The 17,570-nt window shown below is 35.3% G+C and overlaps 1 protein-coding gene across 4 annotated transcripts in view; it reads right to left on the reverse strand.

The window, feature by feature from the left end:
- Positions 1–931: 931 nt before the first annotated feature.
- Positions 932–17,570, reverse strand: part of LOC110464474 (regulator of G-protein signaling 17-like) — a 113,519-nt gene continuing 96,880 nt past the window's right edge. For 2 of the 4 annotated variants that reach the window (XM_021519714.1, XM_021519712.1), the window contains exons 3-6: positions 16,476–16,556; positions 10,922–10,983; positions 8,629–8,795; positions 932–8,324 (exon numbers count right to left, since the gene is read on the reverse strand). In XM_021519714.1, the coding sequence (XP_021375389.1) occupies positions 8,154–8,324; positions 8,629–8,795; positions 10,922–10,983; positions 16,476–16,556 (481 nt within the window). In that variant the 3' untranslated portion in view covers positions 932–8,153. Of the gene's footprint in view, positions 8,325–8,628; positions 8,796–10,921; positions 10,984–16,475; positions 16,572–17,570 lie in introns of all 4 variants that reach the window. The other 2 variants (XM_021519713.1, XM_021519711.1) reach the window with 1 other exon arrangement.

Below are 17,570 nucleotides of genomic sequence, written 5' to 3' on the forward strand. Positions count from 1 at the left end.
TCAGTTGGTGCTTCGACTTCTTGTCAAAACTAGCATGCTTACGTTAGTATCGAAATAAGAATCGCAATGACATATGTGATATTAACTTTTAGACCAGAAAACACACCTGTAGAGTTAAAATAGAATCACCAGATATAAGCTATCTGTGACGTCATCTTAAAGTTAAAAAAAGCAATGACACACGTCGAGTTGTGTATGACAATTAACGCTGTATACATTGTGTAAAGCCGTATTCACCCCTCAATAAGCATTCTATTGTTATTGTAGGAGGTGTGACATCAGAGAATGACCTCCACACATTGAGGTGTTCAATACCTGCAAACACATTTTTTTTAATTTTTCGTATTTCCGTCACAAAAAGAAGTTTTTTTACAGTATCTGAAACTGTGTGTGTCTGTGCATGGATTTAACCAAACATATGAACATTTAACCAAACATATGAACATTTAACCAAACATATGAACATTTAACCAACACTTCCTGTGACACTACGCGAACTCTAACCATTGTAACACGGATTCCTGGTGATCTATGAGTTTGAAAAATATCCAATTAGCTGTGTGTGTGTTACGTCCATCCTAAAGATGTTTGGATTCAGCTCTGTAATCTTTATTTATCTGTATTCCATTTTGTTATTTTGTCTCTGCCAATTTCATTTTTATGTTACTAAGATAAGAGATAGATGATATTGTTTGTGAACTAATATCTTGATGCTTTGTAGTAGGTGGATGTCTTTGTTACAGAGCCCACTGTCGTTTCATTATATTAACTCCAGAGAACAGTTAAGAATCTTCAAACGAACTGTCGATTCGTTTTCCATACGCTTGAAAATGTGTAAAAATAGATTGCTGTGTAGAGTTTGTGTTTACTGTGTTAAATATTATATCAACACGAAGTATATGCTATATGTATAAGACAACAGACAAATGAGAACAATATAATAGATATTTAATGCCATGAACATCTCCTGAATCGTGCCAAGGTACTAACTTTAATTTCTCAAAGTTATCAAACAAACATATTATAAAAGAATGTTCTGAATTGGGTAATTTCCACAAAACTACGAGTCAAGCTTACACACATATTCATGGGAAACTTCAGAAAATGGAGATATACATTACGTAGACATATATCACATGGAAAGTAGATATAAATAACGGAAAATACCGTCAAATACCCAGAACTCCCCGGCCAAAAACTACCCGGAACTCCCCGGCCAAATACTACCCGGAACTCCCCGGCCAAATATTATCCAGAACTCCCCGGCCAAATATTATCCAGAACTCCCTTACCATTCTCCTTTAATTCAGCAATATGATGTTGTAATCAAAACAGCGATACGCCTACCACGGCTGCCTGAGCTTCTTAGTTTAAATAAATAGGTGGTGTTACAGATAAAAATTACTCTTTTGGCAAATATTTCGATTGCTCATTCGTTAAGAGCAAGATTGAACAGAGAATTTATTAAGTCAATGAATTATTTCACGCTTTTGCAGTGTTCATAATGAAAATATCCTGATCGCAGCATCCGGTGTGACGATACCAATGTAACTACGTTTTCACCGTCGGTTGTTTGCAAATCCAGAATTCTGAACGTGTAATAGAACTTTTATACATAGGCCAGGGAGTACCGAATTATCATTCAAAGTACTCAAGAAAATGGTCTGTGCCAAAACCATTTTAAAGTGCCCACATACTCATTCTATCTAAACACATAACATATCAAATGGTATCGAAAACATAAGTCGGAACAATATTAAAAGTATTAACAATACGCCTCGATCAAAATATTTGCCTTATTTATATCATAAATATGAAAGACAAATACAGCCTACATTTAACACAGATTACCAAAATCTTTTTAAAAACAAAATTAATTTCAAACAATCGATATTGTAGTTTCATTCATATTGTATTACCACGACGGTGTCATGTTTTGTTTTATAGATTTCATTAAAATAGCGATATAAACCGCTAAAATGTTACCGTTCGGCGAAGCTTATTAGTCTATGTATGTTGAATGACAACAGTTTATGCATGGCAAATGATAACAGTCACATCAAAAAGATAGAAATTGTAAAAGTCACATTAAGGAATACTATACGTCAAGTTCTACTGACAATATCATACAATAATAAAGCGGGCTCAATTTTGATTCAACCAATCGCTTAACGCGACGTTTGATCTTAGCAGTTTTATCCTGCTCATTCAACAAACTGCATTTCCCCACAATTACCAATATAAACAACACTTGTTAACGGAAACCACATTATTTGTTATGATGATTCAACAACAATAAGCCACACACTATAAAAATTAGCATTGGCATTATCCCTGACCTTTAATATGAGTTTGTATAATGTAGACAGTTATCAATTTGTAAAGTATCCAATCATGAAAACACAGTGATGCCGTGTGAGGGTTATTCATATTAACCTTATCATATTTAACCCCCTGCCCTTCCGACAAACAAAAATATAATGACTGCCTTGTTATGTTAGCATTCAATGTAAATTTTAAGGAACATTTTCGATAATTCTGATTGAGTGGGAAATGCAGTATGTTGAAAGAAAAATATATCAGCATATTGGTTTTACCCAAACATACATATAAATAGCATTCCCTTAATACATGGTCTCGAAAAAGAACCTGAAGTAGACTGAAATAAAAAAAAAAGCTTATAAAAATACAATATTCAAGGATTTGTATCTTAAAGCTGTGCCTCAAACCCTGAGGAGGCTAACAGAAGCTGGGAATATAATACAGTTCAGCACTATAGGCAACCAATACGACCTCAGTAACACAGCACACGTCTAAAGGAAATACATTCTATACAGCTTTTCGTTCGCGAGGTGTAATTTTCTCGTTAATGTGGGAAATTGTTTAATCGTACAGTGGTTACTCTTATGGTTTCGTAATTGTAAGATTTCTTTTCTCTATTAGAAATGTTAATTATTGTATCTATTTTACCGTGAAAATTACCCTTCCACGTAAATAACCCTATATGAATGTTACGTAGTGGATTTGCAAAGTGTATATTCAACTGTTATCACGCAAATAAATATTATACTAATAAATATGTTCAACAGAAAGCCAATTCATATAAATGACTAGTGATCTGTGTGCGTTTGATTTAAATAATAGAACATGGAACTATTAATTGATATTTTTTAAGCAGATTTGTAAATATCAGATAAAGACAAAGAACATATTTTGTGATGACATATATCACAAAATTACACACATGACAACATATTGAGTATTTACTTCATAAAGTATTCGTAAGCATATGTAGTGGTGAAACCAACATCCTCAATGCCTCGCTTACCTCCCTTCCTATTCATGCCACCACGGCTGGTTACCATGACATGACACCAAAGCGGTAAAGGACGTTAAGGTAAGTGTCTCTTCTAAACGTGGTTAAGTTTTCTCTATGATCTATTCGACACCAACATTCAGTGAACTAGCTCACGTGTCCGCTACTTCCAGTGCTGAATTTCGACAAAGAAAGCAAGGGAATGGTTACAATATACTTAAAACTAAGCTGCAGAAAGCACTAGTCTTATAAGACTTAATTCACCATTTTGATAAAAGGAGCGTCATTTGTAAATCACGATTTTCACGACGACCAAAGGAGTACTTTTAACGTTCACATGAGTGTAAAGACACTCAATGTTATGTTCATATGAGTATAAACTCTTGTAATTCCATATGAGTACCTAGACACGCTTGCATTTTCACAAATGAACAATGTACCGACCGAATGGAGAGATTGTCATATGTATTCAAAGTTCTCACAATTAATATATCTGTAAAAAATTCAAGATAGTCTTTGTTTCGAGAACAAAGAGGGATATACATGGATTTTATTTTGATGTGAACAATTAAGGGACAAAAACATTTACCTCTGTTTACATCCTTCATACGATCTGTATATATTAGACATTAAGAATTACCCTCAACCTGGATCCGACCGGAAGTCACAAGTAAACACCAAAATATCATTAACAAAAAAAGAAAATAGATATAACTGCGACAGACATGACAAACAAATTGTGTATCTTATAAAAAAACTTAACATCATTTACCGAACAAAAACATAGATATTTCACAGTAAGTATAAAATATTGGTCACATATATCAAGTGTATTGTCTTTCCGGAAATGAAGATACTACACTCGTACTTGTATACAGCGCAAGGGACGTTTCACATTTAAACATTCGTTGATTGCCTACTCGGTAATTAGTGTCACAAGGGAGGATCTTAACAATGATTTGATCGAAATTACTGTGTTAGTCCATACGTGGCCTGATTTGGTGAGAACTATTTTTGTCGTAAAAGAAGAATAATTAGGGACATCGCTGCACTCTTGCCTTTAAATCACTTCATGGTTATACAGAATCGTGTCAAAAGTATTAGCAATTTGCCTCGACTCGCACTTTATTTCATGCATATAATTTTTTTCATATCATTACCAGGAGCCAAGTATAGCGACTCTGGTATGAAATGTGACATCCTGAAAAAAAATTACTGATGTTTTATCGGACAATAATATTATATTATTTTGTTGGAGGATTTACAAAATATGCAAACTTTGCTGAAATAAAACTATTTGGACATTATTTTGAAAGACAAAGAACAAAATAGCATAGTAAAATCGATCGCATCGGAATAACTTGGTCATACCTCGAAAACCAGTAACCTCAAACTTAGTAAAAAAATAAATAATGGGATTATCATTTAAAAACATATTTCAGAATATTGAAATTTAATTTCAGTAGCGCTATAAATAGCCCAAAAAATTCCGAGGAAAATGTAAAAAAGCATTAAATTGACGTCAATTTTGGCAAATCGAGATTATTTTTGTTACGAAACTGTACATGTATTCAATATTTGGTATTGTTTTTAATATTAACAAATAAACTAATCAAATGACCTTTTAAACATATGACCCCACTGGAATGAATAGATATTTAATTTGAGGGTTGAAAGAGTGTTTCCATAATGGCCTTCATTCGTACAACTATATAAATGTGCGACTTATTTGTATATTTGCACCCGTTTGCATTTTTAATGTTTCATACGAAAGATAATTATTTCCATTTTCCGTTTATTATCAATTCTGGCGAAAATGGTATATCAGGATAACAAATGTAGTTACGTTGTTACTTTCCCTATGCTTCACCAACGTTTTCACGATTTATCTTAAGCAGGATAAATCAAATTATAAAAACGATGTTAACTTAACCATTTTAATCAATTCATCAACCATGTTATCCTGACTAAGGTAAGCAATTATATTAACGTTGCTTTCTTGACACGGGTTAACGTGATTAACTTCGCTAGTTTGACCCTCTGCTAGTCAATGCCTTACAGATGTAAAATCGACAAAGGTAGTTCGATATTTTAGCTAAATGTAACTTACCTTGGACAGGATTTGCCAAATTACTTAACTATATACATAAACGTGAAGGCAAACCAGGCATATGTGATGTTTGGGAAAGAAAGTTCCAAAAATATTGTAAACACTTCAAAAACACAGATCCGAGTTGACTTCAGTCACCACATTTAATATTAGTTATACAATTAGACTTATCTCCCATTTATCCAATACACCGTTTTTAATGCACACTGTCTAGTTCTCTTCCATATGTAATAAGTGAAACAGAACGGAATCAAAATTTCGTATTTCGTACAAGAGATCTAATTTATAACCGAACAAATAAGAGAACGCAAAAAGACACTCTTGTTTGAACGAATGTCTAGTTGAGATACCGACAGTACTTGGTCGAATGCAAAAACCAAATGTTTGACGGAATTTTAGACCCGGACTTGAACATCCGGAAGTGTATGAACAGTACGGGGCTACGTAATGTTTATGTTTATTGCTATCAACACACACTAGTTCTAGCATCAACAGTGGAGGTACAGAATTAAGTCATTACCTATCAACAGTGGAGGTACAGAATTAAGTCATTACCTATCAACAGTGGAGGTACAGAATTAAGTCATTACCTTTCAACAGTGGAGGTACAGAATTAAGTCATTACCTATCTCTTTTAAAGTCAAAATCGTCAGATCGCCTCGTACGTACCGTACACAAAAGCAGGCTAAATTAGCCTCCTCTAGTTTACATATAAATATGCAATTGTTCTACACGGCCAAAAAATTTAAAGCATGGTTAGTCTCACCAATAATTACTAAAATAAAAAACACAAAAGTGTAAAACAAACTTTACAATGAATCTCGTAGGAAACATTACTACACGTATTGGTTTTGTTATATGTCACTGAACAAAGTGATTGAACAGAAACATGGAAATGTATTATTTCTCCATTTTGCGAATAAATAATCAACATACGCTACTAGCTTAATAACAAATACCAAATTTGCTTAAGTAATGTTTTACCCAAATACGTCACAAATCATTGACATAATGAAAAATACATTTGAGATACCTTGCAATATTGACAGCACATTTCGTTAACCATTAACGTATAGCTTGAATCAGTAACGAGCTTAGCTTTGACCAACAGTGTCATGTAAAGCACGAAACAGTGTCAGGCTAAGCTTTAATAATCGAAAGTGTCCTCTGCAGCAGGAAAACGTGCCAAGTTAAGTTTTGACCGTCAGTGTCTTGTACAGCCAGAAACAGTGTCGAGCTAAACTTTGACCGACAGACAGTGTCCTGTATAGGACGAAAAGGTATCTAGCTAAGCATTGACCGACAATATATTGTACAGCACGAAAAGGTGTCGAACTATATTTTAGCCAAAGTGTCATGGCAGTGGCTACCAGTATCGAGCTTCGAACAAATATGTCCTGTTCAGCACGACTGTGTCCTGTACAGCTCAAAACAGTGTCGTGCTAAGCTTTGATCTAACTTGTCCTATACAACAGTTAACAGTGTCTATCAACTTTTAAACAAATTATCCTGTACACAAGGAAAGAGTGTCGTGCTAAGCTTTGAATAACTGTTTCCTATACAGCAGGAACGAATGTCGAGCTAAACTTTGAACGACTGTGTCCTGGACAACAGGAAATAGTGTCGAGCTAAACTTTGAATAACTGTTTCCTGTACAGCAGGAACGAATGTCGAGCTAAACTTTGAACGACTGTGTCCTGGACAACAGGAAATAGTGTCGAGCTAAGCTTTGAACGACTGTGTCCTGGACAACAGGAAAGAGTATCGAGCTAAGCTTTGAACGACTTTGTCCTGTAAAACATGACATAATGTCGTCCAAGTTTATTTTCAACAAACGTGTCCTGTTCAACAGGTAAGCATTTCGAGCTAAATTGTGAATGACTGGGTCCTGTACGGCAGGACAGAATGTCGATCTAAGCTTTGATCGAACGTGTCCTGTTCAACAGGAAACAATGTCGAGCCAAGCATTGAACGACTTCGTCCTGTACAGCAGGAGTGAATGTCGAGCTAAGCTTTGACAGAAAGTCCTGTATAACATGAAACATTGTCGATTTCAATTAGACAGAGACTGTTATGAAACAAAACAATGTCGAGCTAAGTCCTGATGTCCTATTCGATTAATTCAAGGGCTTTGTTACATTGGTCCCCGTTAATTTACGTTAACAAGCATGTTTTCATTGACGATGAAGATACAAATAAAAATGATGGTCTATTAAAGTGAATATCTGCATAATGATTGAGTATCTAAACTGAAGGTTCTCTGCAGATATCACACTTGAGCTAATAAAATCACATTCAAAGACTTATTTAGATTTTAAACATACAATAACATTTAGTCTCACACACTCGTTTAGATAACAACTTTGTTCTTAAGGATCTTCCCATGAACTGCTTTTTCTCATTTCGAGGAAACATTGTTGTACTTGTCTACACTTTATATCGACGTCGGCATGCGATGTTGCCCGAATCTTTTTGGTTCATCAGCAACGACGATTCCGGAACCATTTTTGAGGATGATATCCGAGGCAGTACGTCTGAATATCATGCTGCAAACATTGAATGCCATGGAACAGCTGTAGGTTACGTCATCAACCTCAAATATCACACATGCGTAATCACCATGTCCGGTCTCTGGAACAATTGCCCCGCCATTAATATAAGGCCAGGGTATATTAAATAAACCAATATATTATTCCTACATATTGAACAATTAGAAAAAGCTAAGGTTCAAGATGTTTGTTGTAAAAGTCGTTTATATAGTTGTGAGTTTAGAAATCGGGGATAGGAGTCTCGATGCATTAATGTATAGATTTGTAACTGTGCCTCGTCAAAGGTGTGTGGGGTCGGGTCGACCATATTTCGGTTTATAACTTCCCGAACTCTGGAATCTAGGCTCACCTGTAATACCAACAAGAAATTGTGTAAAATATATATATATCATGTCATATGATATTTTTAATGATAAATACAGAATACAATGTATATCAACTAACTGGTCGATTTAATAGCACTATGGCGCTTCATCTGTGTTGATAAATTATTGTAATTTCAAAATCAGTTAACAGGTAAATCATTAATACAAACACAAATCCAATCAAATCTCACATAAAAATAATCAAAGAAAAGAAGAAAAAGAGAAAACAAATCAAAGCAAAAATGCCTTATGTCATTTTAAGATGTAAGAAAAGGGTAAACCACTTACCTCCTTAGGAGAGAGAATTGATATATAGTCTTCATTAATTAACCTTGCTTTTTCCTCCACCACTTCCGGATTATCCTCCTTCTTCAGTTCCTCACAAGCTAACCAGAATAACATATTTTCTTCACTGTATTCTGATCGTAAAAATTCTCTAAAAAACGTTCGGCCACCTGTAAAAGTGTGAAATTGAAGAAGAGATATGTCTATGTTTGTTGAATGTATAGATCACATTTTCATTACAAGATAGAACAGCTTATGTTTTCCACATCTATATGTATACAATGTACATTCATAAATATTTAAGGAAATTATACCTAAGGTGGGTACACGGAGTGATGCTTGGAACATTTTCTTGTCCCAGATGTTGCAGCAGATTCTTTAATTTGCCTTTTATTAGCGTTATAATAATTAGAGGAAAATTTACGATGCATTCACTATGATTCATATGCTTGACCTTCTAATTGCACTGTTTTAAACTCATGATATATTTGTCTATCTCTGTCATCCTATGCTTAATTTGTTTATTTCACTGCTAAATCACGGCTATATGTGTCTGGCTGTCAAAATAAGAGATACATATTAAGTGTGTGTATCCTGTTAGAAAAGAGGTTGGACATGATCAGGCGGTGTTCAAACTATTACATCCCAGGTTAAGTTCGAACAGTGATTCGAGGAATTTCAAAATGCACATGAAGAGGGACAAACTGGATCAATTTGTTTTGTGTTACAAAACTGCAGCCATCTGCGATGATGTTATCTGTATCTTTCGCTGTATTTCACCGTGCTAAAGATTTCTTTCTCACTATTAGCTGCAAGCTAAATGTGGCAACACTCTGTCATCTCCATGCTATATTGTCTATCTCGCTTTTATCACTGGGGTAGATTTATAAATCTCATTGTAAACCCAAGAGTATAATAAGTACATGTATCTAGCTCACTGTTAATGTTGTCCAAGTTTTCTGCGATACCATTTTTTTCTGTAGAGCCGCGTTAAATTCATGTAACCTCCATGCTTAGTTTTCTTTCGAACCATTTTCCCTAAGATTAATTTGTCTATATCGGTCATAACCCCGTTTTTTCTGTTGTGTGTTCTACTTACTTTATTCCTGATACTATTGTTGAAACAATCGATAAAGATGAAGGTAACATTTTGACATAATTGCCAAGTTATAAAATATTAAAACGTATTTTAAAACGATCGATACAAAACAAAGTTTAAAATAATTTCGTTCTCCTTTTTATTTTATTATTTGCTTATTTCATTAATATCCCCGTTCTAGATTTGCTTATTTCACTAATATCCCCGTTCTAGATTTGTATATTTCATTAATATCCCTGTTCTAGATTTATATATTTCACTAATATCCCCGTTCTAGATTTGTATATTTCACTATTATCCCCATTCTGGATTTGTATATTTCACTATTATCCCCGTTCTATGTTTATATATTTTACTATTATTCCAATTCTAGATTTGTATATTTCACTATTATCCCCGTTCTAGATTTGTATATTTCACTATTATTCCCGTTCTAGATTTGTTCATTTTACTATTTCACTAATATCCCCGTTCGAGATTTGTATATTTCACTAATATCCCATTCTAGATTTGCTTATTTCACTAATATCCCCGTTCTAGATTTGCTTATTTCCCTAATATCCCCGTTGTAGATTTGATTATTTCACTAATAGCCCCGTTCTAGAGTTGTATATTTCACTAATATCCCTGTTCTATATTTGTATATTTCACTAATATCCCTGTTCTAGATTTGTATATTTCACTAATATCCCCGTTCTAGATTTGTATATTTCACTATTATCCCCGTTCTATGTTTATATATTTTACTATTATTCCAATTCTAGATTTGTATATTTCACTAATATCCCTGTTCTATATTTGTATATTTCACTAATATCCCTGTTCTATATTTGTATATTTCACTAATAGCCCCGATCTGGATTTGTCAGCTGTGTTTTTTCGTGGTTCACACAATGACTTGTGGATTGACTAGACGAAGTATACTTGAATAGTGCCTCAAAAGTTATAAATATTGAACATGATATAGTCTAAAACCTGTATGAAGGGTGCAGCATTACCACCGGTAAACAGTAGTTAATGGCATGTAGAGGACTATGCTTGAGTGTGACATTCTCCATGATTGACAACAAAACATTGTGGACACGCTCCCTGTAACATTGGTATTGGCAACGATAGTTTTATCGATGTCAACTTGCAACACGAATCTTGTCTTTCGGAATTCAGTAAAATGTTTTTTTGCTGGATAAAAGAACTTACTGTTACTCCGCATTAAACGGTCAAATGATTCTGACCAAGCTGCTATTTCTTCTACGGATGGTCTGTTAAAATACAACACAAAAATATGCATCTTTAAATAGCATAGTTCTGTAATGAACTGTAATTAACCATAAGTATGTAAAATGACGCGAACCTCAAACCTAACCCATCAAACTTGTGTCATATTTATGTTCTTACTCTTGCCGTTATGGTACATGTAGGTAGAAATGGCTTGATCCTAAAAATAAAGGGCAAGTCTCAGATAAACATGGATAGCGGATTTATCCTGCACAACACACCTACATATATATATACTACATTTTGAATACATTTGTTTTAAAAGAATGATTTTATTTTCAAAATGGGATTTCCCCAGATCTGGGACTTGCAAAAACCATGGTTACCACATCAATTTTTTTTTTAAAAAATGCATTAAAACCGGTCTTAAATTGAATATCACCAACTCGTTAACAGAAATACTCACGTTTTAGCATAGGTCGTTTAACTGGATTTTTCACAATATTTATACATGGGCTAATTACAAAAGTAGACTACATGAAAAGCTAGCTGTTGTTGTGTAGACACAGATTTGTAAATAGCCAAAAATGTAGTCTCAAACCAAATTCGATTTTTATTTTAAATGTAAAGCCCACAAAGTCCACTTCATTATGTATATGCCAATTTTAGTGTTGATTTTATTTTAAACTTTGATACATCTAATATTACATGGGTTATTCATTGTACAACAATATCACCCATGACCAACAAACGCTACTGTACACTGCTTCCTTTTTGACCCTGTGAGTAACTTGTGACATTAAGCCGTATAAATATTGATTTACCAACCCCAATGAATTCAAGAGAATATTTTTTTGCATTCGAATATTGTATACATAATTCCAGAAAATCAGCTTCGCAAAAGCTACTATGAAAAAGGTAACATATCAATGTTTTCACAAAATTTACATTACCTTCGCTGTGATGTTAATTCCATATGACCACAAAAGGCATTGCAGAGTAGTTTATGCACAAAAGTTATATATTTTACGGTTTCTTTTCTATATACATATACAAATGAACGTTTTATCTTATATCCTGAAATGAGGCCTCATGGTTGTAAGGATACTTGTTTTAAGTAAGAGGCCCAATGGACCTGCATCGCTCACATGGTATACATCTCACACTTGTAACCTTAAAAGTGATCTTACATAAAGGTAAAGGCAAAATATCAGCATTTATGATTAAAAGTAATTCAAAAGAACCTGTTAAACAAGAGACCCAATGGGCCTGCATCGCTCACCCGGTATTAATCTCACACTTTTAATCTTAATAGTGGACTAAATAACAGCTACAGGCAGAATATCAGTGTTTGATTCATAAGAACCTATTAAAAGATTTAAACATATGACGCTTGGACCTCGAATGTCGAACAAGGACATTAGGTTGAAAGTTGTTCAAAGCCACAGGCCCAATTTCAGTACCCTTGGCCTTTTGGTTATTGAGAAGAAGTTGTTTGAAGATTTTAAGACATTTGACTCCTGTGACCTTGAAAGTGTGTCATGGTCATTCATTTGAACAAACTTTGAAGCCCTTCATCCCTGCATGCTACTGGCCAAATATCATCAGCCTGGGCCTCTTGGTTATTGAGAAGAAGTTGTTTAAAGTAAAATGTTGACGACGGACGGACGACGGACGGACGATGGACGCCGCACTATGCCATAAGCTCACTTGGCCCTTCGGGCCAGATGATCAAAACAAAAAAACATTTCACCCCTGTGTCTTTGAAAGTCGAACGAGGTCATTATGTTCATAGCCCTTCATCTCAGGATGCAACTTGCAAAATATATCCACCTTATCCTTTTGTTTATTGAAATAAGGTCTTTTAAATGTTTCAACATATTTGACTAAATGTGACCTTGAAAGTGGGGGGAGTTCATTCAAATGAAAAGGCTTGATAGCCCTTCATCCAAGCATGCTACTGGCTTAATATCAACATTATGGGCCTAATAGTTATTCAGAAGAAGTTGTTTAAAGATTTTAAACAAATTTGACCCATGTAACCTTGAATATAATTCAAGTTTATTCATTTGTACTAATTTGGAAAACCCTTTATCCTATCAGGTTACTGGCCAAATATCAAAATCCTGGGCCTTTTGATCATCAAGAAGAAGTCGTGTAAAGATTTTGAACATATTATATCCCTGTGACCTTGATTAAATGTAAAGGTCATTCATTTGAACAAAATTTGTTGGCACTTCATCCCATCATGCTACAGGTCAAATATCATCATCCTGCGACCCTTTGGTTAAACAGAAGAAGTTTAAAGTTTTTGAACATATCTGATCCTTGTGACCTTACCATGTAACAATAGTTCAAGGTCATTCATTTAAACAAACTTATTAGCCCTTCATCCTAGGATGCTACTGGCCAAATATCAATTTCCTGGGCCATTCGATTATTCAGAAGAGGTCGTTTAAAGTTGGTTTTTAGACAGTTGACCCCTGTGACCTTGAATATAAGTGAAGGTCATTCATTTGAACACACTTAGTAGCCTTTTATCCCAGCATGCTATTGACCAAATATCACCATACTGGTTCTTTTGGTTATTCAGAAGAAGTTATAAAACAATTTTGAAGACAATTGTCCACTGTGACCTTGAATATTGGGCAAGGTCATTCATTTGCACAAACTTCATAGCCCTTCATCGCAGCATGCTACTAGCCAAATATCATCACCATGGGCATTTTGGTTATTAAGAAGAAGTCGTTTAAAGTTTTCAACATATTTGACCCCTGTGACCTTGACAATTGGTGAAGGTCACTTATTTTATCAAACCTGGTAGCCCTCCATCCCAGGTTGCGTCTGGCCAAATATCATCACCCTATGCCTTTTGGTTATTAAGTAGAAATTGTTCAAGTTTAAATATTGACGCCGGAAGACGGACGACGGACGGACGACAAACGAACAACGGACGCCGCACCACGGCATAAGATCACTTGGCCCTTCGGGCCAGGTGAGCCAAAAATACTGCTACACTCCGATTCGTTTACATCAAATTATCAATATTGGTCACAGAAAAAAGATATATACTAATGTATTCCTTTATTATTACTGATGTGTCATATACAAATATATTATTACTAAACTGATTTCATAAAGATATGTCAACACTAACATTGTCCTTTTATTTATCCGTATGTATTTTTGCTGTGGTGGTTTAGTAATTAATCCGTTATCTCATGGTTTCTATACGGCAAATACTATTTTGCGAGGTATTTCTTTTCTTGCGTTAAGGATGCATTGTGGGGCGTTAAGGATTAAGCATTGTTTAAGTTCTTACTATTACTTACACATTGTTATACCATTGTTGTTTTTAGTAAGTTGTTACGTAATTATTATTACATACATGTATTTTCAAAGGGAAGTACACAACGGATGCCGCCTACGATGTTTCATTTCTGATCAAATATTATAAAGTTTGCCCATCCCCCTCCCACCCTCCTTCCCCAGGGGGTAAACATGATACCCTAGGATCATAAACCTTTAAAGACCCTTCCATCTATGAAGAGTGTTTGATTCTATCATATCTGGGTCTTCGAGAAGAAGATTTTTGAAATTTCAGTCGATTCAACCCCTTTTGGCCTCGCCCATCAGCCCCGGGGGATCAGTCAGGGCTGATTTGTGCATACCATCAAACTGCTATCAAATACTAATAATGCTAATCCAAATTGAATTACTTCCAATGGAAATTAAACAAATGTTGGGCCAAACTGTGATTTTCCTATATAAACTAGAGTAAAGTTTCCCCCCTCCCCAGGGGGGAAACGTGAGACCCCAGGGTCGAGAAATTCAGTTTTGGTAAAGCACCTTAAGACCCTTTCATCTATGAAGAGTATTTGATTCTACAATATCTGGGTCTTGAGATGAAGATTTTTGAAATTTAAGTCAGATCGACACTTTTTGGCCCCGCCCCTTCGGCCCATGGGGGCTGGGGACCAAATCGGCGACTTTTTTGTTGACCTTTAGCCATGATAGGTTTCTGCAAAATTTCATTGAAATTGGTTCAGAGGTTTTGGAGAAAAAGTCGAAAAGGTAAATTGTTTACGGACGCACGACGGACGACGCCAGACAAAAGGCGATCACAATAGGTCACTTGAGACTTTGTCTCAGACTTTGTCTCAGGTGACCTAAAAAGTTGACGTCGGACAGACGGACAGACGACGGGCGCCGCACTATGGTATTAGCTCACTTCCCCTTCGGCAAGCTGCAAGGCGTATAGTTCGAAACAATAACATCAGAAACTAACTTTTTATAACTGTTTCCATTACGTTCCTACCGAGGTATTGAAGATTTCAAATGTGTGCATAAACGTTTGAAAACTGAAAATGAAAGGAGCATTTTTAGGACCAATCACAGTTTTGTTATTCCAAGATAGTCTATACTAAGCTAGTTTTGTACATTTGGAAAATTCCAACATCTACCCTACACTGTCAGGGAAGTTCATTTATCGGCCCTAGTTTGATAAAGCTTGTCGAAATGGCCAGTGCCCTTGAACAATTTTCGTTAATGACGTGATCGAGGAGAGAATCAATGGAAGTAAAACAGTATCTTTGTTGTGCATAATAACGAAAACCGACCAAATCCCGAATGGGCCCTTATATGTGGCGGGAATGCGATCGCTATCTGCTCGGCCCCTCCCATGGGATGTGTCACTAATATTGTGCTGTATTTTTGTAACATACATATACGTGTATTTATCAAACGAAACAGTATCCAAAAGTAAAACAAATGGCATGTTATACTAGTGAAAGTTTTGTCTTATTTTTGAATATAAGAAAAAATGTAACAAAAGTTCTATGTTTCATGTTTCCATTGCGTTGGGAACGTAAACATCAAATATAGGTATACATACATTTCATTATGAGATAATCAAACCAACTAGAATACTAATACAGGGTATATAGCTTGTCTGTCCTGCTCACTTGAAATGCAGTTTCTTATCTTTATATTTTGTAAAGGACTAATAGAGTTCATTTTGACCTGTAGCCTGTTTCGGTTTTTGCTCCCTGCATTCGACATAATGAATGTTTAGAAAGTTGAATTATCTCGTATTTATAGTGTTAATTATCAGAAACAATAACTAAAGAAACAATTCAAATACAGGTCATTATTAACGTGTTGTATTTACAGTACATACGTTTAGAAACACCTAATATTTGCCCTGTACATGTATGTATTCCTGAGATGTGCTCATATTAACGCCTAGATTCGATGAGTTATTGGAAAGTAAGGTATAAAAAGTCATACATTTAACATTATATATCAGAGTATCTCTGGTTTTTAAAAGGTTAATTTGTAGAAATAAATCATTCAGACTCTAATCACAAATCATTGCAATAGTCCTATTGTTACGGTTAAGTGCTTGTCATTGTCCGAAACAACAAATCGTCCGTGTCAGTTAAGGTAGCATTAATGACAAACAAACTTCTGAATCTCGTTCCTGTATTATCCAAGATGAAATCGTCACCGACAGTGAAAAATGATGTTTACTTACGGTTCTTCTTGTACGACGACTCCCGTCAATTTCTTGTCCCCCGCGCCCGACTGAGATCCGTTGGTGCCCTTAACAGCTAAACTGTAATTATAAAGCCTGAGATTGTACATTATTGTCAGTGGGGAGTCAAACTGAGTCACACACAAACACATTACTGCATGCTACTTTTGGGATTTTATCAAAACTAAATTTTAGAATATCTAAATGTATACAAAAAATGCCATCTATAGAAACTGCCTTTGTGTACGTACAATGCAGCCATGTTTTCAGAGTCTGTAGAGGTCAGAACACTCTTCTGCTCGTAAAAAGCCATACAGTTGTGTCGGTTAGAAACAGCTTAATATCATTTTAAGTTGTTCTGACGGCGAATATCAGAAGTATTGTTGCATTTCAAAAGCTTAAGAGTCTGTTTGTCGCAAAAATCACCCTGCTATCACAAGCAGTGGTTTGTTTCAAAACCCGTAACTCTGTGTGAGTCAAAAACAGTGCTATGCTAACAAAAGCTGCAGTGTCTGAGATGTGATAAGTAGTATTATGTCAAAACAGTTATCTAGTTCGTAAAGGTAAGAACCAGTCTGATGTTGTCACAAGCTGTTGTGTCTGTGAAGGTCAGAAACACTGTTCTGTTTTCAAAAGCGATGATAATTCGTTTCAGTCACAAAAAATGCTATGATGTCATAGGTCATCGTGTCTGTTAAGTCAGAAGTTGTGTTAGGTTCTCAAAATTTGTCGAGTCCATGTAGTTCAGAATCAGTGTTACGTCTCAATAGTTGTCGAGTCTGTGTGAGTTTTAAACAGTGTCATAATCTAAAAATGTTCACGTCCGTGAAGATATGAAGCAGTGTTACGGTCTAAAAAATTGTCGAGACCGTGTAGTTCAGACGCAGTGTTGCGTCTCAATAGTTGTCGAGACCGTGCAGGTTAGACGCAGTGTTACGTCTCAATAGTTGTCGAGACCGTGTAGTTCAGATGAAGTGTTACGTCTCAAAAGTTGTCGAGACCGTGTAGTTCAGATGAAGTGTTACGTCTCAATAGTTGTCGAGACCGTGTAGTTCAGAATCAGCGTTACGTCTCAATAGTTGTCGAGACCGTGTA

This window comes from Mizuhopecten yessoensis, unplaced genomic scaffold (genome assembly GCF_002113885.1).
Source record: "Mizuhopecten yessoensis strain PY_sf001 unplaced genomic scaffold, ASM211388v2 scaffold10993, whole genome shotgun sequence".
Classification (NCBI taxonomy): domain Eukaryota; kingdom Metazoa; phylum Mollusca; class Bivalvia; order Pectinida; family Pectinidae; genus Mizuhopecten; species Mizuhopecten yessoensis.